The following is a 21574-nucleotide window of genomic DNA, read 5'->3' on the forward strand; positions in this document are numbered from 1 at the left end:
CTTGGCCTATATCTCACCTGATGGTAAGTGATGATCAGGCCGGAGATGGAAGCGAGCTTCACCCGGATTCCTCAACCACGGAGGAACTGGCTATCTTAGCTCTAACTGACGGAACACAACAAAGCTGTTAACATTGTTGTTATGGCGACAGACTTAGGTAAGATGATGGTAGCTAGCCAGGCGGACTTAGAACAAGCCCTACCGCCAACCAAACTGAACAGAAAAATCTGCCCCCACTGGGAATCGAACCCGGGACCTCTGCGTCTGAAGCAGGTGGTCTAACCACTAGACCACAGAGGCGGTTAATGACGGTGAATGTAAGCCAAATCTTCCATTTGCTCTAGAGATTAAAGAGGATCGCGCTGCAGTGGACTGGATACCAAATAATCTGATGATGATTATAGTGATAATGATCGCCTCAATAGCCCAGCGGCCAGCGCTGTCGGTGGCTGACTGCCAATTCGATATTCGAGCAACACTTGTTCGAACCCCGGCGATGGACTATTGTGTTGAGCGCAATCTATACTNACGGGTTTAAACTGCCTCGCAACGGATGAAACTGGCTCTATCCGAATTCCCAACGACTAAAGGTATTCTGGCTCATTCGGTATTCGACTGGCGCACTTTGTATGGAGGTGTTAACATTGAAGCCATGGAACCATCGAAAATCAAACTAAACTACCTCAAAATTACGAATTTCCCAACGGATTTTGAATTTTATATCCAGGACTTAGAGTTTAATAGCGTGTGAATTTGTATTTTTTGTAGTAGGTTGATGTGCTGTTGACGTTGTTGACGAAGTAAAATGATGGGGTGATTTTATATGCTTTCTGTATGCAGACGCGATTAAGACCATGTTCAGGGCTACTCTTACGGAGTAGCGCTGGTTCTGTCTGTCACAGTCACTGTCCCTTATGCAGGCATCACGCTTTAGGTAAGAGGGATGGCAATATTCGAAACTTAGGCTAACGTTTTTTTTGGGAGTAACCCCGCTTATAACACAAACTACACTGAATACGACCTACAATATCAAAATGGATATACTACCAAACACATGAATGTCCCGCAAAATGAAATAACATTCGCCCAATGCGAATATAAGAAAAACGCTAAGCAAATATATTTTCTACGCCTCTTGTATCTCGTGGGAATAGAGCAATATCAAGGAGATTAGAATAGATACCACAATCTAGTATAATATTTTGATAAGATTGATATGGATTTGATTGTAAATAATATCAGGGTTCGTTATCTGGACTGCGGTCAACCGAGATAAGTCATTTCGTTGGTTCGTTTCAGCCGTCATCATCATCATCATCATTTCAGCCATAGGACGTCCACTGCTGAACATAGGCCTCCCCCAATGCTTTCCACGTTGATCGATTGGTAGCGGCCTGCGTCCAGCGCTTCCCTGCTACCTTTACGATGTCGTCGGTCCACGCTGCGTCGTTTTAGCCGAATGACGTCCACTGCTGGAAAAAGGCTTGAGGGATCCTTCCATTGGAAATTTTTCACAACGACCGGTCCTGCGCTGCCCGCACCCTGGTACTTCGCGCGACCTTCACCATAATATCGTCGGTCCACCGAAGAAGAAGGCCTACCCATACCTCGACTTCCGGCTCGAGAACATTATTTTATGCCCTTTGCAACAGTCAGCAACAGTCATAAATTTTCTGCAAAAAGGCTTTTAAAATACTAGGTTGTGAAGTCTGAACTGAAACCTATTTTTATATTTCGGCAGTTTTGTCAAGCCTATTTTGATTTACTGTTTTTTGTTTAAACTTGTTTGTTGACGTATGGAAATTAAATGTTGATGACGCCAGCACACAGCTACTGTTGTTGGAATCAGCTGACCGAACCGTAGCTATTAATATCATTTAGAAAAATTATAATAGGTATGTGTACTATGTTATTCTCTGCATAATTATGTCAGATAGCGTAGTATAACAATGATAGTATAGATAAGACAACGATAGGAGATAAGACGAAGGGTTTATAGGAGCGTTTTACGAGCGTAAAAGTCACTCAGGTAGTCGGGTAAAGATTCCATTCCTCTACACTGTAGGCAGTGGTTCTTAACCTTTAAGTCATGAGGGACCATTTTACCAAATTTCTGTCTAGTCAGGGATCACCTCATAATCGGTCAAAACCAGTTTGACTGCAAAAATCAGTTAAAAGTGGTTTTGACCAAGGTGTGCAAGTGCACTTCGTGGACCACTTGGAATGCCTCCAGGGACCACCAGTGGTCCGCGGACTACCGGTTAAGAACCACAGAGTCTTTAGTGTTTAGTTTAGGCTTTCAGTGCTGTAGAGTCCTATCCTACAGAGGTGCTAAGATGCATAGCTACTGAGTCCCATTGGTGTATAAATAAATAAATAAAATAAATAAATATCCTTGGACATTTTTACACTGCACCGCTAGCCCCAAACTAAGCAAAGCTTGTACTATGGGTACTAGACAAGTTAGACAACGGATATAATATTAAATATACTTAAATACTTTTTTTTTGTAAATAAATACATATTATACATAGAAAACACCCAGACCCGTCACAGAAATTAAAATTCATCATTTCAATTTCTGCCCGGCCGGGAATCGAACCCGGGACTTCTCGGCATAGTAGTATCTGGGGTTCTTTTTCAGGGGGCCTGGCCCCTGACGTATCATAGCTCATGAGTTAGTAGTACTATCAAGTATCATTTTCAAATCGGTAGGCCCTTAGGCCGTGCCGGTGACGTGCCCACAATCAGACATTGCAAAGTTGTATTAAAACATGAATATTCCCCAATAACTAACTGAATTTAAAACATTACATCAAATTCGACTAAATTATGCCGTCGATCATAGTTTCCCTTTGACGGCTTACATAGAAAACATCCAGACAGGGTGGGGGGTGAGCTAGGGTGGGAGGGGGGAGGTCACCCCCCAAACAAGTCTGGGTATTACCGAGAAATAGGATTTATGTAATATTTCTATTTGATGAGGAACGGTGTACTTAATTCTTGGCGATAGTCTTGAAATGGATTCCGTAGATTATAAATTATTTGTTCATTTATACTAGATTTTACCCGCTTCTTCGTTCGCGCGAAATCCAGTTTGTCGAATAGATCGTTATTACTTATAGCCTATATGTTATTCTCATGTAACTATAAACAACTAACTTTTGCCCTCAGCTTTACCCGCATGAGTTTGTCACAGATCGTCATAAATTATAGCCTTATGTTATTCTGGGTTATAAACAATGATACTGTAAAGTTTCATCAAAATCCGTTCAGTAGTTTTTTCGTGAAAGAGTAACAAACAGACATCTAAACTTTCGCATTTATAATATTAGTAGGAGTAGGATAATACTTCTGACAGTACATGCGTTAAATAGTTCGTGTAATTTTTGCAAATAGGCTTTTAAAAAGCACTTTACACGTCGCAGTATTAACCCTACCGCTGGCGACGCGTAAAGTGGCTGAAAAGTCGACAACACGACCTTTTTCCAACTGTAACAAAGACGTGTCGCGAACTATTAGACCAATTAGACGCTGACTGTACCGCATGGTTTTGTAATAAAATAACGGCACCCTAATACTGCGGAGGAAAATTCCGAGAAACAGAAGCGCCATCAAGACTTATTACAGCGAAATTCACAAGATATAACCAATAATATGATCAATTTTTATCTTTTAGAGCTTCATGTCTTCAAAGGTCGGCTTTAAATAATTTAAAATGATTTTCATATTCTTTTCGTAAATTCACCTCTCAACACCATCCAATTTTCCGTAGATAAATTAAAATAATTTAAGATTTCATAGCTTTCCTTTCATTTGATTTATAGTCTGTTAGAGAGATTTCATCCTTATACTTAACCCTAACGATCGATGCAATAAAATACAGGATGTAATTTTTAACAGATTTTAGTTGGTTCGATTCCCGAGTGTGGCAAGCAAATTTTGGGAAATGTTTGAATGTAGTTCTACTTCTTTAAAAAAATAAAGGAATGTTTTCTTCGAGTAAAACTTTCTATCTACAGTATTAAGAATAGTTTCCCTCCAGGTGGCATTACAAAATTCCACCCTGTATATGGCTCGACTTTCGACTGGACGCGTGAAAAGCCTAACAAAAGCTGGACAACCCAAACAACAGAGTATTAGGCCGGACAAGTCCCTAAAAAGCCAAACATGTCGGGCTAAAGCCGGACACCTAGCATTATATGCGTACAATAAACGTGATTAATGCTTTGTGATGTACTTAAATGTTTATTGTGTTTAAAATAAATTAATCTAATCATACCAGAAGTACGTCAATAGGCCACCATTTTTCCATTTATTACACTAAGCGGGTCCTGACCGTGAAAGCGTGTCAATCTTAACTATTAATGACAATGGGGGATCAAATTGGTGTCAAATATATGTACAGTTAATGACACAACTGGTTTGTTTTTTCTATAACATCAAAATGTATTTTTTTCGGGCAGCAGCGCTCTCTGAAAAACATCAATCTTTTAAACTGGGATCTCCAACCTGTCAAGCGTGGGGATTATGGCAAAACCCTCCACTATAGTGGAGGAGGCTCATAGTCCAGCAGTGGACTGTTAAAGGGCTGTTGATGATGATGATGATGATGACGATGATGTACTTTCTTACTTTTTCATGATAACTATGTATCATCTTTATAAATGTTGACATAATCCTTCAAATTCCAAAGTAAAGGTGACAGCACATTCAAGTTAACACTTTAAAGGCATTAGGAATATAGTTCCCACCATATTATTTGATCTTTTTTTAATCGTATTCCCTTGTGTTAAGGTGAAAAAGAAATCTTTTATGCTAGTTAATAGCTGCTATTTTATTTAATAACATTTTAATAATGGTGCATATTATTATTTATATTAGAGAAATAGTCATCTTCTAGTTTTGTTATTGATTGTATTGTAACTCTGTCGTCGGAGCCGACTCATTGACTTCAATGGATTCAAGGAAATAGTTACACATAAACACAAATACGTAAATTTATTTTTATTAATAACTATGTTTATGGGTTTATAATAACATCTTGTTCATTGGGAGATAATTTCCTATGAATTAATTTTCCTGTGAAATTATTCTGCCAATAAAATAACTATTTTATTCCATATAGAATGCTTGTCTTGACATTTTAGTGGTTAAAAGTTTTAAATCATTTTATAAAATGTGTTACAGTCATAACTTATAATCGGTCAATATCACTTTTGACTGATTTTCCCAGTCAAAGCAAACAATCAATCAAAAGTGGTTTCGCCTGATTTCAAATTTTACCAATCAGTCGAAATTCATATAAGTTACAATTAGCGAAAATTACTAGGAATTCAATAATATTCCCACTACCCAAAGGGACAAAGGTTTAAATAGTGACATGAGTAACTATATTGTAAACCACGCATTCATATTTCATCAATTCGCGTTCAAAGGGACAAATAATTTTGTAGGAATGCGTCTGTCCGTGCCACCCTATTCTGCATTTAACGTTTCGACGAATATCGTTACAAATGTATTCGTCGAATGTTAATTAACGAATATCGGTATTCGGTATATTGGAATGCGCGTTGATGAGATTTCATGTCGACTGTGGTCTGTGGTTTACTCCGAAAAACGTTATCCGAAGTTTAGAATGTTGCCATCCCTCTCACACAAAGCGAGATGCCAGCATGAGCGACAGGGACAGGTAGATACGAAACTACGTAAAGTGTAGCTACGATTCGGAGTAGCACTGCTGGCTTTTATTCGTAATCTGATTCAGATTCTACCTTTGTCAATTAACGATATATTTGTCACGGAATTTGTATTTAGTATTAATTTAGCGTTTGAAACGGTAGAGCGAGTGGACATTTGGCGTGAGTAGTGTTTTTAGACACACCAGGGCTGTCTTTAATGTACTAGGGGCCCTGGGCGCAAGGATTGCTTCTTCTCAGCACTTGCCAAATGTTCGTCTCGAAGCGCAGGTAGGGTAAAAAGATTATGAGACATGTAGAGGCTCCTAAGAGCAAAATATTTGATGATTTGTAAGAACTATTTAATTAGAAGTAAAAATAATTTGATTTTGGATCAAAATTGTAGAGCTTTTTAGCTAGACTTTCTAACTATTCAGAGTATTCTAGTTCGTTTCAGACTAAGGGAAAAACATTTTGATAGTTTTTTACTTTTTATTTACTTATAAGTGCCAATTTTTGCAATAAAAATTCATAGTCTGATATATGTTGTTGACTGTACTAACATAGACTACGTAGACGTATTCAGCTAGCTCACAGCCAGCCCGGGATTCCCCGGGAAGTCTGGCGCCGAGCTCTCCCGGACGCGTCCGAGCGCTGCCGAAAGCGTCCGGATTTTAAAAGAAGCGGCAAACAAAGGAAATTGGTAATTACGTTGGTGCTTTCCATGAAAAAGGGGTGGATGTTTGAATTTAATTACATACTTATTGGTTTGTGCGTGTAGGTGAATACGTCGATGTATTTCCATACAAAACTCGTCTTCAGTCTCCTCCATTCAGCTTCTATCGCAAGAGCAATATTTCACTTTATTATGAGAGCCATCTGCGCTTACCTATTGCCCGGTGAGCTGAGAAAGCCGCTCACGGCTATCAACTGTCACGAGGGCTTAGTGTGAGTTCACATCAAACGTCGTCACTGGTGAGCGCGTAAAAAATGTCATTAAATGTATGACGGATTGTACAGCGCTCCTAGCGGAAACTTTCAAGAACTAAAATTTTCATATTTTTAACGCGCTCACTAGTGAGAACTTTTGATGTAAACTCACAAAGCCCTCAGTCCGAAAAAAGTCAGTTCACTAATCACTGTAATGTACCAAATCAACCTGTTTGTATTATTATTATAAAGAGCTGTGGTTTTCTGAATAAAGAAAAATAAAAATAAAATAAAATAAAATCAAAACTAATATTTTATTTAGTACATAATTGCCGCCCAAGTATTTTTCAAGTAAAACCGCTTCGCTGTTTCAAGTGTACGAGTGGGTTTAGGATCGCACGCACACGTGGTGAGAGGTCGGCGGATTGATCTTATGATCCGCGAGATCCGATCCGATGACGGATCTGTCGACTTATAAATATACTTAAGTGATAATAAATAGTACGTCATTTTAAACAACTGTAGTCTAATGTGCATCAGCATAATTTTCGTAATTAATAATATGATACGAATGAATGAATGATAATATGATTTATGTTGAAGACGATGTTAATTAATAATTTTACTAGTTGTCATTTAAAAATTAAGAATGTTACGGTTCTGCGTCATTTATTTGGAAAGTGATTTTTCCTAAGATGTCCCTTTTGTTACCGGACTATTCCCACCTCTCTTACCCACCGCTGCAACTCCCATGTAGCCAGGATCTACAGCTTGACCGCCAATAAAACCCAACCAGTGAAGGTCAAGTTTGTCCCGGGGGAAAGTTAAACTGTCATTGGACCCGCAACGAAATTAATCAGAAGAACATAGGTCCTTTTATTTTATTGATTAGTTAACGTTTTCTGTGCGGCGCGGCGGCCTTCGCAGAGATTGCGGCGCGACTTGACTGATTGTACACTTCGGGCTTGCCCAAGTGACGTCACGTCACGCGAGGCTGGTTATGTTCTGAACAAACTATGGATGAAGCACAGCTTTTAACGCGACTCAACTCTACGAAATGACACACAGAGCTTGCACCAGGCAGTCGTCTAGCAGTCAAAGTCAAAAATTACGCTAATAAATAAAAATTAAAATTGAAAAGGAGGATGACAACAATAGTGACTGAGTTTCTTGCGCTGCTTCTTCTCAGCACTGGCCCATTTATTGTCCCAAAGCAGTGGTTGGGTTAATACTAGGACGTGTAAACGTGCTTTTTAAAAGCCTATTTGCAAAAATAAATGATTTTTAATAGCTCGACACAAGATAAATGCGGCGGATCTAATCCGCCCAACATTATTCTCGTGTGTGCCCGCCGTCTGGCGATCCTATTACGCAGCGCAGGCACCGTCAGCTGTGCGACGGCCTTCGCAGCGAATGCGGCGCGACTTGAATGATTGTACACTCGGGCTTGCCCGAGTGACGTCACACTTGGACAACTATAGATTATATTATGAAACAGCTCTTAAACTCTTAGAACGGCGATAAGTGCCCTGAAAAGAGCCATAAAGAATTATAGTTTGAGAACTTGTATCATCAGTCGATCAACAGTCCTATGGTAACAAAGTCAAACCCGTTTTAACTTTAAATCTATGAGAGAGAACCATTTCATACTGGCGAGAACGATTTTGAATCAATATCGTTGACTCATGAATGATGATTTCTCGTCTCTATTTTTACAGGTGGCCTAGACAAATTTACAAACGTCACAGTTCTTTTTTGTGTTGGATAGGTAGGAAGGTTTTAGGCTATATAACATCACCCTACGACCAATAGGGGCGGATCAGTGAAGAAAAATATTGTAAAACAGAAAATATTCAAATAATTTTCACGTGTACGAAGTTGCCGTCACAACTAGTGTAATATAATAAAATACAAGCTATTTCCCTACCAACACACGAAAGTTTCATCGTATTTGTGGTATTGTATATTGGATACATCGCAATAAGCAACTGCAAATCACTTTACATGACACAGAAACTGTATTTTGCAATAATACGGTTGGAGCGATACAGAAACGCTTGCAACGGCACTTACAATAAAATTACAATAACATGATATTCCAATATGATGCGTGGGGAGTGAGAAGTCTGACTTTATTATGAACGACTGGAAATGGAACTTTTCTTTATTTAATACTAGCTCCGCCCGCGGCTTAGCCCGCTTGCAATTTGGTCTGTCACCGAAAAACGTTATCGCGCGCGACCCGGATTCAAAAACCGGGATAAAAACTATTCTATGTCCTTTGTCGGGACTCAAACTATCTCTATGCCAAATTTCATCAAAATCGGTTCAGTGGTTTAGGCGTGAAAGACAGACAGAGTTACTTTAGCATTTATAATATTTATTATAGTATAGAAGTGTAAATGGAGTATCAATATCATCCATAAAACTCATTTTATTTTTGCAAGTAGGCTTTTAAAAAGCACTTACACGTTACACGTCCCTGTATTAACCCTAGTGTGCTTGATATTATTCGGTGCCTCGACTTTCGACTGGCGCGGCAGCCACATAAAAGCCTAACAAAAGCCGGACAGGCCGGACGAGAGAATATTTGGCCGGACAAGTCCGTAAAAAGCCAAACATGTTCGGCTAAAGCCGGACACCTGGCATGGCAACCCTAAAAAATTCCAATACAAATGTTTTGTTCTCTGATGTTGATGTGACTTTGTTCTTTTGCTAGCCATTTAATCAAAAGTACCATGGCGCACAAGTGCCGACGACACAAAAATAAATAACAGGAAACACGCAGAATGGAATCTTCCTAATTACGGCGATAATTCACGTGGCCATATTGTTCTACATTTCGTATTTATGGTGTGACGTCATGGTTTTATTTATTTATCTTTTATTTACAACCAGACAAGATTTCGAATTTATTACTCGTTGAAATTATCACATTTGTCGCATGTAAATTCAATTGTTTTTGCCTAATTTTTAAGTGACCCCTGTAAAAACAAAATATATGTTATGTGTTACCATAGGGTCACTTAAAAATTAGGGATTGAAGGTGAAAACGGGCATAAATCTAATAATTTTTATAAAACAGAGACAGAAAGAGGGTTAATTGTTGTTTTTTTTTTAAGAATTTACTGTAGCATAATTTCGCTTGAAAATAACAACCAGGGCAAGACGCGTGAAAACCCCGGATTTTGGAGCCCAGACCCCGGATATGTGAACAGGGTTTTTATAAAACTTAGTCGCATTGCATTTCCCCAAGACTTAAGGTTTTTATACACACACAACAAATAAAACCCTGCCCGGATGCCCTCTAAACTAGGACAAATCCGGGAAACCCTGACGGATGGCAACCCTACTTGAATAGGACCAAAATTCAGAAACTTTGTTCACAATCCTACCTCTAATTACACATTTACTATGTTTTAACAGTGTAAATACGTTTGTTACAGCTCTATGGGAAGAACAAGAGGCGCCGGAGTACGACATCGACTCGGAGGACGAGAGGTGGCTCAAACAACAAAGGCACGCGGAACTGACAGGTAAAATATAAACCATCATCATCATCATCACAGGACGTCCACTGAACATAGGTCTCCCCCAATGATTTCCATATGAACAACCCGCTTTGGAACCCGCGTCTTGAAACCTGCTTACGGGCTTACTAGTCTACGGAATCCTCGAAAAAGCAGTAGAACTAAAACACATATGTTCTATTGTACAACATGCAATGGCAATCAACACTTGACATTGGCAGAAATAAACCTAACAGAGGAGGTTTGGTTCATCATCATCATCATTTCAGCCATAGGATGTCCACTGCTGAACATAGGGCTCCCCCAATGATTTCCATATTGGGCGGTGGGCTGCATCCAGCGCCTTCCTACCTTTGTGAGGTCGTCTATCCACTTTGTAGGTGGACGTCCACGCTGCGCTTTTTGGAACGTGGCCTACACTCCAAAATCGCCGTCAGTTCTGCGTACTTTGTGCCCTGCTCAAAAGATTCTGTACCATCATGTAAATAAGGTTTAACCCCACACCATTGGCGTATCTTTTTCAGGGGGGGAGGGTTATTTTTCAGGGGTGGCTTGCCCCTGACATGCCTTGTTGCGGGCGGTGCGATTAGTATCATAGCTGATGAGTTAGTAGTATTATCAACTCATCTTCTAATCGATAGCCCAATATCCTGGGGCACCAGACCATTCTTTGGCACGGCGACTCCCCCGCTACATACGCGCAAGCACCACTCCTCCGAATGTATCAATAAGGAATTCCTTGAAACGATCTCAGAATTATGTTGTACTTACTTTTACGTAGCTCTAAGATCCTTGGAACAATATTCTTATAAGTAATATTCTTTTTACAGAATGGAAGTTCGAACAGATGATGGACAAGCTGGAGAAGAGCTCCGGTCAGACCGTGGTGACACTAAACGAGGCCAAACTGCTTCTGGAGAGGCACGACGACCTCGTCACCGCGGTCTACGACTACTGGCTCAACAAACGGCTGAACACAGTGAGTATTTGCACTGGGCTATGTAGATGATCCGGGAGTCCACGCCTCCATGACAAATGGCATTATGGCTGGTTTTAGTGTCACGCGGACCGTCCGGTGCGGACCCGCTCCGCACGGCCAATCTGTATGAACTTCTAGGGAGCGTTTCAAAGTAATGCGGTCTGGAGGAACCGCTCCGCTCACTAACAGTTCATACAAAACGGCTGTGCGGAGCGATCCGCACTGACAGTCCGCGTGACTCTAAAACCAGCCTATATCGCTGCGAAAATCGAATCTGTTCACGGAGCCAAACACGGATTTGACTGTCACGTTTTGCCACTTGTCTAGGCTGTCTAGACTGGTGTTTTGGTTGTATCTTGATGATGAGCAACACATAATCTAAATCTGATTCTTATTATGAATCATCATCATCATCTCAGCCATAGGATGTCCACTGCTGAATATAGGTCTCCCCCAATGCTTTCCATGTTTCCTGATTGGTAACGGTATTATTATCGAAATAAAGAAAATCGCGCGTAGATTCGTGCCTGCTGGACCAATAAATTTTTCAATAAATTGGACCATTTTTACATACTTCTTGGTAGAACCTAATTTTCCTAATACGAGCTCTTATGACGTTTAAATCATGCTATGCTGATAGAGCAGTTACACTATGCGAGAAATTCATCGAACATACGCGCGGCACCCACACCGAAGTATGGGAGACGCACGCCGGCGAAACTAACTAAAGCGCGTGTTTACACATGTCTTGATCAATTTCCCGCATGGTGTAACTGCGCCTTGAAAAAGGATTATGGAATTATACCAAGGAATTAATATCGCCATTATTGTCCCAGCAACACCCCCTCATTCTGTCGGTGAAGACGGAGAACCGGCCGGGCCAGTCCTCGCACAATCCGTACCTCGCGTTCAGGCGGCGGACGGAGAAGATGCAGACCAGGAAGAACAGGTGATAATAGAATTTAGAGAATAAAAAACGTAATTTGGCACACAAGGTTTCAAATAGTTTGTTTCAAGTTGCTGCTACTGCTGGACAGATACCTCCTCACAGATTTTCACAACGATCGGTCTTGGGACATCCGCGAACTTCACCAGTCTGAGTGGACGATATCAAATGGTAAAGCCCGGTCCGTGAGCACGTAGAATTTTGTCCAATGACCCCTAGCTACCCATCCTTATCGCTCGCGCGTAATTATATTGCTGTCGCGACTGTGCGACTGGCACCCGCAGTGAGTGTGCGAGCGTGATAGCAACATAATTACGCGCGAGCGATAAGGATGGGTAGCTAGGGGTCATTAGACAAAATTCTACGTGCTCACGGACCAGACTATAGATGTATGCAAAATACAGTATAGAAAAAGGTCCCCGAAGAATTAGTCGTGATAATGTGTGCCACGACGCTGAAATATTATCTGCAGGAACCATTGCGGTTAAGACAGCAAATGTAAATAACCGCCTCTGTGGTCTAGTGGTAAGACCACCTGCTTCAGACGCAGAGGTCCCGGGTTCGATTCCCAGTGGGGGCAGATTTTTCTGTTCGGTTTGGTTGGTGGTAGGGCTTGTTCTAAGTCCGCCTGGCTAGCTACCACCATCTTACCTAAGTCTGTCGCCATAACAACAATGTTAACAGCATTGTTGTGTTCCGGCAGTTAGAGGTAAGATAGCCAGTTCCTCCGTGGTTGATGGTTCCGGGTGAAGCTCGCTTCCACCTTCGGCATGATCGTCACTTACCATCAGGTGAGATACAGGCCAAGAGCTTCCTCGTTGTGGATAAAAAAAAAAAAAAGCAGTTTTCATGCTATGACACTACATATCTCTGCCTTTTGTTTCTGCCACTGCAACTCCTGAGTGGTCTTGTAAAACCTGACCATTTAGTTATCAACAATGAGAAACCAAATGAATGTTAGATGCTCTCAAATAGCCGAAGGTGGCAGTGAGAATCACCTTCAAGCCTAATAGAGAGACTGGCTCTTCTTACCATGTGATCTAACCTTTATAAAACTTAACAATTCATTTCCAGGAAAAACGACGAGAGTTCGTACGAGAAGATGCTGAAACTCCGTCGGGACTTGGCGCGGGCGCTAACACTCCTGGAACTGGTCGCGAGGCGGGAGACCGCCAAGCGAGAGCTGGTCAAGCTCACGGCATCCTTGGCGGAGCGACGGTATGCGGCTGGTGACTTCGCGAACCAACTGCTGCCTGACCCACCGCCTAGGTATGGGAAATATCTAGACTTTAGTGTAGTTTTCCAGGAAATATTGCTGGATCCAGGTAGTCAGAAGTATTTTCTGTCATATGGGAGGATAAAATAGCTAAAATAGTTGTGGATTGTCAAGATGCAAAAGGATTAAAAAGACCCCAGTAAATTCTGGAGATTCGTCTCTCAGTCATTATGGTAGAGCGATGGTATACAGCGGTTAACTTCGCGAAACAACTGCTGACTGCTCGCCTTGGTAATTTGGTATATACGAAGTAAATCCGGCTCGAAGGACCAATGTTAGGGTAGCCGAATATCCAATTTTAAGTCAACTCGCGGCTCCGAATTAAGTTCAAATGCACCCACAATTCACAACTACTCACATTTCTAGGCCGGCGTATCCCACCGTTCCGCTGACGACGTCATCGTTTCGTGCGTACAGCGCACCCCACTACCCCCCGCGGGCGCCGCCCACTCCCCAAGATCTGCCGAGACAGGTGAGATATCACACACACACATTGTACGCTACACATTGTCATATACACACAACATGCACACACTTCATGGGTTAACATGTTTTTTCAAATTCAAATGGCAATGCCAGATTTTGTATGGAAGGTGGCGTCTTTTTTTTTTTCGCGCGGCCATCGACCAAACTTTGTTTTTTGATTACAAAATTGTGTAATAAATCAAACTTACTATGACACGTATACCTCTAAACTCAGTCTGAACTGAGTTACGAGCGTTAGAAGTTTGATGATTTACATACTAGATTTGCTTTTTGCGCGCAAGTTTTGTAAGAAATTGCAACAAAATATTGCGCTATTTTTTATTGCGCTGATTCTACTCTACACTGATGTCTGGAGCCTTTAATGGATGGTATTGTTTGTTTATACATACAATGTCACTATTTTGTTGCAATTTCTTACAAAACTAGCGCGCAAAAAGCAAATCTAGTATGTAAATCATCAAACTTCTAACGCTCGTAACTCAGTTCAGACTGAGTTTAGAGGTATACATGTCATAGTAAGTTTGGTTTATTTTACTATTTTGTATCCAAAAAACATGGTTTGGTCGATGGCCGCGCGAAAAAAAAAGACGCCAATTTCCGGCATTGTCTTTTTTTATTGCATACTAGCTGACCCCGCGAACTTTGTTCCGCCTTAATGGCAATAAATAAGCAGACTTTTTTTTTTATTTCGAACGGGATAAAAAGTATCCTATGTCCTTCTCCTGGCTCTAAACTACCTCCCTGACAATTTTCAGCTAAATCGGTTCAGCCGTTCTTGAGTTATAACTTAAGTGGAGTAACTAACACGACTATCTTTTATAATAGATTAAGTGTTTACAATGAGGGTTGTCGCGTATGAAAGATCCGCTAGATGGCGGGACGTGGATGTGGGGTCTGACTGCTGCGTGCTTGGTGGATTTTGACATATCTGTCAATGTCATGTCAAAAATAACCAATCATGCAGCATTTGGACCTTGCGTCTACGTATTGCCATCTGGCTGATTTTTCATAAGCGAAAACCCTCATTGGGTCTTAATCTTTTTGATAGTTTTTTGTTCTTTTCGATACCATATGCGTGGGAATTGGATGCAAAATGTACCAAAAAGTCTGCATTCAAATCGCGTTTATCGCAGCTGAGCATTATTATGATTTTTCCATCGATTTTGAATGTTACTTTGTAGCCTTAAAGTTCAAGTCTATTGGGGAAATGAAAACTCCAACATTAAAAACCTTTTTTTTCGTGGATAAATTCGGGATATTTTTTCTCAATTTGAGGTAAAAGATAAATTAATTTCAATTTTTGTGCATAATTTGTGCTATTCTTATGCGTAAGCTTCAAAATTTTCAAGTTTTATCAAAATTCGTCCAGTATTTTCTGCGCGAAGAAGCAAAAATCCATTCCATTCCGCACTTTATTTCTTATACTAAAGACTATTCTGGTTTCATTCCTTACATTTTAGACCAATTTTGACAGTTTTCTAATTTCCTACCCTTCTTTACTCGCTTTGGAAACTTCAATGCATTTTCCAATAAGGTCCGTCGTTATGCTTATCATCATCAACAACATTCTGAACACACAGTCATTGCATTTTTATTATGTATATTGTATAGCTTCCGCTCGCAAGATCACAAAATAAATGCCACAAAGTAAGATATTTTTATTTATACAATCATTATTTTATTTTTAGTTTGTAAACACATCTACAGTTTTGTATTTAACGTGATCATTATTTATAATGACTATATTTTAAATAACATTTACTTCAACTGTCAACAGAATGATCTAGTCATTATAAAAAATGTTCATGTTGATTGTTTTGCGAAAGATTTACCATATAAGAAAATTGTGTCCATAAATGAATCTAAAAAACAACATCAGCAAACGGTCAGTTGAAATATCAATATCGGTTTGTGACAAGTGTGACGCTACTTAAAGATAAGTACTATACTATATCATGGTGTGACAAGACAATAAAACTCATAAAAATGTCATAAAACTCATTTATTTTGCAAATAGGCTTTTAAAAAGCTGTTTTGGGACACAATAAATGGGCCAGTGCTGAGCAAGAAACTCAGTCTTTATTGAGTTTCTATAATATTATTATGTCAAATACTTTAGCTCCATTTGATTATGATTTATTTATACTACCAATCTGATCATGGCTCCATCGAGGGGCTTTATTAGATGTCCCCTTATCTTTTGGACTCTACCAGTTGTGCTAAGAGGAGGACACCGAAATAAACTTGAGTCACCACTAAACACCTATCGGCCTAAGCCACTGTGTCTTAAATCGACCAATAACTTCTCATCTTTCTTGTTGGTAATAACTTCAAACTCCTATGTTCTTCTGATTAATTTCGTTGCGGGTCCAATGACAGTTTAACTTTTCCCGGGAGGAACTTGACCTTCGTTGGTTGGGTTTTTGTTGGCGGTCAAGCTGTAGATCCTGGCTACACAAGAGTAGCAGCGGTGGGAATAATCCCGTTTTTTACCAACAAAATTACCTAATTTACCTAAACCATGAAGGGCCAAAGAGCTGAAATAACAAAATGTTATGGATGACATTACGTAGACGTACTCTCATAGCATAGTTCATTGTGGAAAACCTTGGGGGAGGCCTTTGTCCAGCAGTGGACGTCATTTGGCTGAAAACGAACTCTCATAGCGCTCACACTCGTCACCAAACCACTGATATCGAAACCAAAACTGCCGTATACCAAACAACACCTATAATTCCAAAAACATAAAATTATAAAGGCCCAGTATTATGTAGGTGTTTGGTTGCCTTACAGCGCGAGAAGCGATCGTACAAGAAACGGAAACCACGACACCCCGCCGTCGGCACCGTGCCGGGGCTGCGAGGTGAGTGCACATTCCGTTCCCAGCGTGGGCGTAGCTGGGGTGAGAGGGTAAAAATGGGAATAAGTTGGGTAAAAATGGGAATAAGTTGGGCAAAAGTGGGAATTACTTGGGTAAAACTGGGAATAAGATGGGTAAAACTCGGAATAAGTTGGGTAAAATGGGAATAAGATAGTAAAAGTTAATTTAATTTGAGTATAGAGGGATAAAACTGGATATAAGTTGGGTAGGATTGAGTATACATTGATATAGCTAGATAGAACTGGGAATCAGTTGAGTGTTACCGAGTATAATTGGGAAAAATTGATAGAAAGGGACATTATAGCTAGGATGAGATGCCAGTTAGGTTAAACTTGGGTTAAACTGGGTACAGATGAGAATAAGTTGAGTATAGCAGGGTTTTGTGGGTACTGGGAACTGTTACTGGGGATAAATTGAGAAAAAGGGGATTAATGGGCGAATAAAAGACGCCTGTTAGGCTAAAGTTGTGTCCAACCGGGTGTAGTAAATGGCTTAGGAGCGGAGAAAATAGGTCTAGTAAAAAAATTAAGGGATGGAAGGGAAAGTAAAAGATTGGGAAAAGAATGTTTGTAATATTCAGGGTAAAAGTGGGATACAAATTAAATAATAGGGTAAGTATTAGAGGGCAATCAATCTGAAAAGGTAAGTAAATGTAGTAGATAGTGAATAGATAGCCCAATGGTGAACCAGTTAAAAAAGGGTAAGTTGGGGTAAGTACAGATTAAAAACTGGGGTAAGTGGGCGACATGGGCACAAGACTTTAGGTAATATTTTTTTATGAATTTTTAATGTTTTTTAAACATTTTTTTAAACCCGTCCCCAGTTACGCCCATGTTTATGATGTGCAATAAAGTCGAAAATCGCAGGGGTAAATGAAGCTGTCATATACTTTGACCGCGATAGCCGAACGGTGAAGGGGTCGGACTGGCCGACTCGTGATCCGGGAACGCGGGTTCGGTCCCCGCCGCCGCTCGACTATTGTGGTGAGCTCACTCGTGACACAAGCATATTTAGCTTAGTACGAGGGGCTAACGGGACTATTAGTTATTTGTGTAATAACAAATCACTAATAATCTTCTTTCGTGCTACCAAGCTGCTTACTCCTTGGATTTTTTTTATATTTACGAAGTTTCAATGTGTCGTGCACGTATAATGTCTACGTTCTCGTGTAAGCGGCAACTTATTATGGGCGGATTTTAGAATGAATGAGGTAGGAATAAAATAGGCTTTTATTAAAGTCGGTTCCATATGTTGGCCCCAATATTGGTCCCAACGTCTCTTGTCCAATATGGATGTAGAATATAGTATTGGTACCAATGTTGGGCAAGTTATTTTCTAGATTCACGCGGACGAATGGCGTTGGGGCCAACATTGGGGCTAACGTGGAGTCGGACTTATTTAAAACTCGGTTCAAATTCAAGCTTAGATACTATTCTGTAATTCATTGAATTTAAATATTTGAACAATTTTGAAATCAAATAAATGAATTTATTCTCGAGTTTGAATCGAGTTTTTAAATATCTACTGAATTATGTCTACTATTCTAATTGTTTAATTTACTTACAACCTACAAGCTACAGAATAAGCAATCGAAGCGATTACGCATAAAACTGTCACTTCGAAGATCGGTTACCACTTTTTTTCCAATATTAGGGTAGACCGAGGAGAGTCGCAAAGCTGATTTCTCGGGGCCTATAGTACGAGAGGGGACCGTAAGATACTACTTTCGACCAAATCGGAGTTTATTAATTAACTAGCTGAGCCGGCGAACTTTGTTCCGCCTTAATGGCAATAAATGAGCAGACTTTTTTTTAATTTCGAACGGGATAAAAAGTATCCTATGTCCTTCTCCTGGCTCTAAACTACCTCCCTGACAATTTTCAGCTCAATCGGTTCAGCCGTTCTTGAGTTATAAGTGGAGTAACTAACACGACTTTCTTTTATATATATAGATATAGATTGTTCCAAGCTTATCATAACTTTTCTTAACATGTGCCGTGGAGCTTAACTTAATGTTAAGTGACGTGGGGTTTCTTAATTCTTACGGTCCCCTCTCGTAGTACTATGACAGTTAGACAGCTGACAATTTCACGCAAACTGTGAAGTTACGAAAGAGTAACGAATTAATGAAATTGCTAGCTCGATATACACTCAAGGTTCAGAGAAATTTTTTTTTTTTTTTTTTTTATCCACAACGAGGAAGCTCTTGGCCTGTATCTCACCTGATGGTAAGTGACGATCAGGCCGAAGGTGGAAGCGAGCTTCACCCGGAATCCTCAACCACGGAGGAACTGGCTATCTTACCTCTAACTGCTGGAACACAATAATGCTGTTAACATTGTTGTTATGGCGTCAGACTTAGGTAAGATGGTGGTAGCTAGCCAGGCGGACTTAGAACAAGCCCTACCACCAACCAAACCGAACAGAAAAATCTGCCCCCACTGGGAATCGAACCCGGGACCTCTGCGTCTGAAGCAGGTGGTCTTACCACTAGACCACAGAGGCGGTTAATTCACTTTGTTACGACTCTCCTCGGTCTCCCCTAACCATGAACTTAGGTCGAATTATTATCTTATAAAACAACTACAGAGCATCTCTAATATGCATCTCCAACGACCATTCCAGAAGGAGCGATGTGCTCGTCATCAGAAGAGGAAAGCACGAGGCCGGAGGTGCCGCCAGTGGACGACGGTCCTTTTGCGTTCAGGCGGAAACCCGGCTGTTACTACGAGATGGTGAGTTTCTATTAATTAGGCCCAGAACAGATGGTGAAACGCAACTGCAACGAAACTGCAACTTTCTGATGAATGAAACTGCAACTGAAAGTTTCAAACTGGTCGCGTCATGTGTGGTCTCTCAAAGGACGCTATGGCAGAAACTTAGATGCAACTCAAAAGTAACTAGCAGTTGCAGTCTGTTCTGGGCCTTAATCTGTACGGTAAGCTGAAGAGTTTATTTGCTTGAACGCGCTAATCTCAGGAACTACTGGTCCGATTTGAAAAAATATTATTGTGTTGGGTAGCCCATTTATCGAGGAAGGCTTTTGGCTATATGACATCACCCTACAGCCAATAGGGGCGGAGCAGTAAAGAAAAACTGAACGAGTAAAAGCTCAAAAGTTGCACAGCGTTCTATGATGAAGGCTATGCTTGGTGTTTCTTTACGAGATCTAATCAGAAATGAGGAGATCCGTAAACGAACCATAGTCACTGCATAACCCGACGGATTAGCAAGATAAAGTGGCAATGGGCAGGGCACATAGTACGCAGAACTGACGGCCGATAAGGCAGCAAGGTTCATAGATCATAGAACTGATGGCCGTTGGCGCAGAAAAGTTCTTGAATTTCACCAAAGACTGGAAGACGATGTAGGAGCTCCTACTTGTATGAATAAAATATTACTATAGTCTGGTCCGTGAGCACGTAGAATTTTGTCCAATGACCCCAAGCTACCCATCCTTATTGCTCGCGCGTAATTATGTTGCTATCGCGCTCGCACACTCACTGCGGGTGCCAGTCGCACAGTCGCGACAGCAATATAATTACGCGCGAGCGATAAAGATGGGTAGCTAGGGGTCATTGGACAAAATTCTACGTGCTCACGGACCGGGCTTTAGTCAAATCTAGTGTGTAAAACCGCATCGTTTTTGTTGCAGCCGACGTCGACGTTGTGCGGGGACCCTCTCGATCCGGATAGACCGTCTCACGACGTTCTATACGACCACGAACTCGACGAACGGTATAGGTAAGTTCATTCATTCATTCATTCAATCATTCGTTCTTTAAAAGTAATATAAAAAAGTTATAAAAGTCATTTATGTATTTTGCAATTAGGCTTTTAAAAAGCTCTTACGCACCTGATGTTACCTTTTTACATCAAAGTGCATCCAACAAATACCCATCTTTTGAACTTTGAGGAATACCTGTTACGTTTGTACTTTGAATTTTTTTACTTTTTATTTTACCCTCTCGTACCAAGCTAAATATGCTTGTTGTTACGAGTGGGTTCATCATGCTATTCGAGCAGCGCGCGGCGAGATTCGAACCCGGCCAGTCCGATCGGTGAAGTTCAGCTACCGTGCCTTCACGACTAATGTAACATGATGTACTGGGACGATACCCATTTCATTGACCGGCGCGCGCGAGAAAGTAGCATTTTATTAACAGTTCTTAGAGTCGTAATTGTTTACAACTGATTACCTGACATTTCACGACATTTGACATGCGTCGGAAGCCGGTCGGCTCGCGTTATCCACCGCATTTTTGACCGAACGGACGCTACGCTGCGCGCCGACTCGCGCCGGTCATTGTGAATCCTGCCTTAATTGTTTATGTTAAGTCATATTAATTAAAATATACTGTCGTATCGCAGGTTCAACCTCACATCCCTCAACTACCCGTATCCTCATTGCATCGGTTTCGCGCGGCGGCGCGTCGGGCGCGGCGGGCGCGTGTTATTGGACAGAGTGCGGACGCCGCTCGACGACCTCTGGCCGCGGCTGCCATTCCAGTTCCAAGGGTCCACGGAGTACCGCCGGGAGCGGGACGAGGAGGTATGTAGAATAGAATTTCAATTTTTGACTTTGACTTTTGACTTTGACTTTTGACTTTGACCTTTGACTTTGACTTTGACTTTTGACTTTTGACTTTGACCTTTGACTTTTGACTTTGACTTTTGACTTCGACTTTTGCAGTTAACTAATGACTTTGAAAGTCATAATATCAGTCGTAAAAGTAATTTACTTTCTGCAAATAGGCTAGGCAAAAAAGCGTTTTGATTTGAAAGTAATCAAAGTCGAAAATAAAAGTTAAAATCAAAATGTTAACTTTTATTTCTTCGACTTTGATTACTTCATTTGATTTCTGTCA

At 40.8% G+C, this 21574-nt stretch overlaps 1 protein-coding gene across 1 annotated transcript in view; it reads left to right on the forward strand.

The window, feature by feature from the left end:
• Positions 1–21574, forward strand: part of E(Pc) (Enhancer of Polycomb) — a 57018-nt gene that overhangs the window by 11710 nt on the left and 23734 nt on the right. Inside the window, exons 2-10 of the mRNA XM_028313462.1 lie at positions 10055–10144; positions 10969–11117; positions 11954–12066; positions 13138–13332; positions 13706–13811; positions 16619–16688; positions 19332–19441; positions 20362–20450; positions 21078–21258. Coding sequence (XP_028169263.1) covers positions 10055–10144; positions 10969–11117; positions 11954–12066; positions 13138–13332; positions 13706–13811; positions 16619–16688; positions 19332–19441; positions 20362–20450; positions 21078–21258 — 1103 coding nt within the window. The remainder of the gene's footprint in view (positions 1–10054; positions 10145–10968; positions 11118–11953; positions 12067–13137; positions 13333–13705; positions 13812–16618; positions 16689–19331; positions 19442–20361; positions 20451–21077; positions 21259–21574) is intronic.

Source organism: Ostrinia furnacalis, unplaced genomic scaffold (genome assembly GCF_004193835.3).
Source record: "Ostrinia furnacalis isolate ACB-3 unplaced genomic scaffold, ASM419383v2 OfSCF4245, whole genome shotgun sequence".
Classification (NCBI taxonomy): Eukaryota; Metazoa; Arthropoda; class Insecta; order Lepidoptera; family Crambidae; genus Ostrinia; species Ostrinia furnacalis.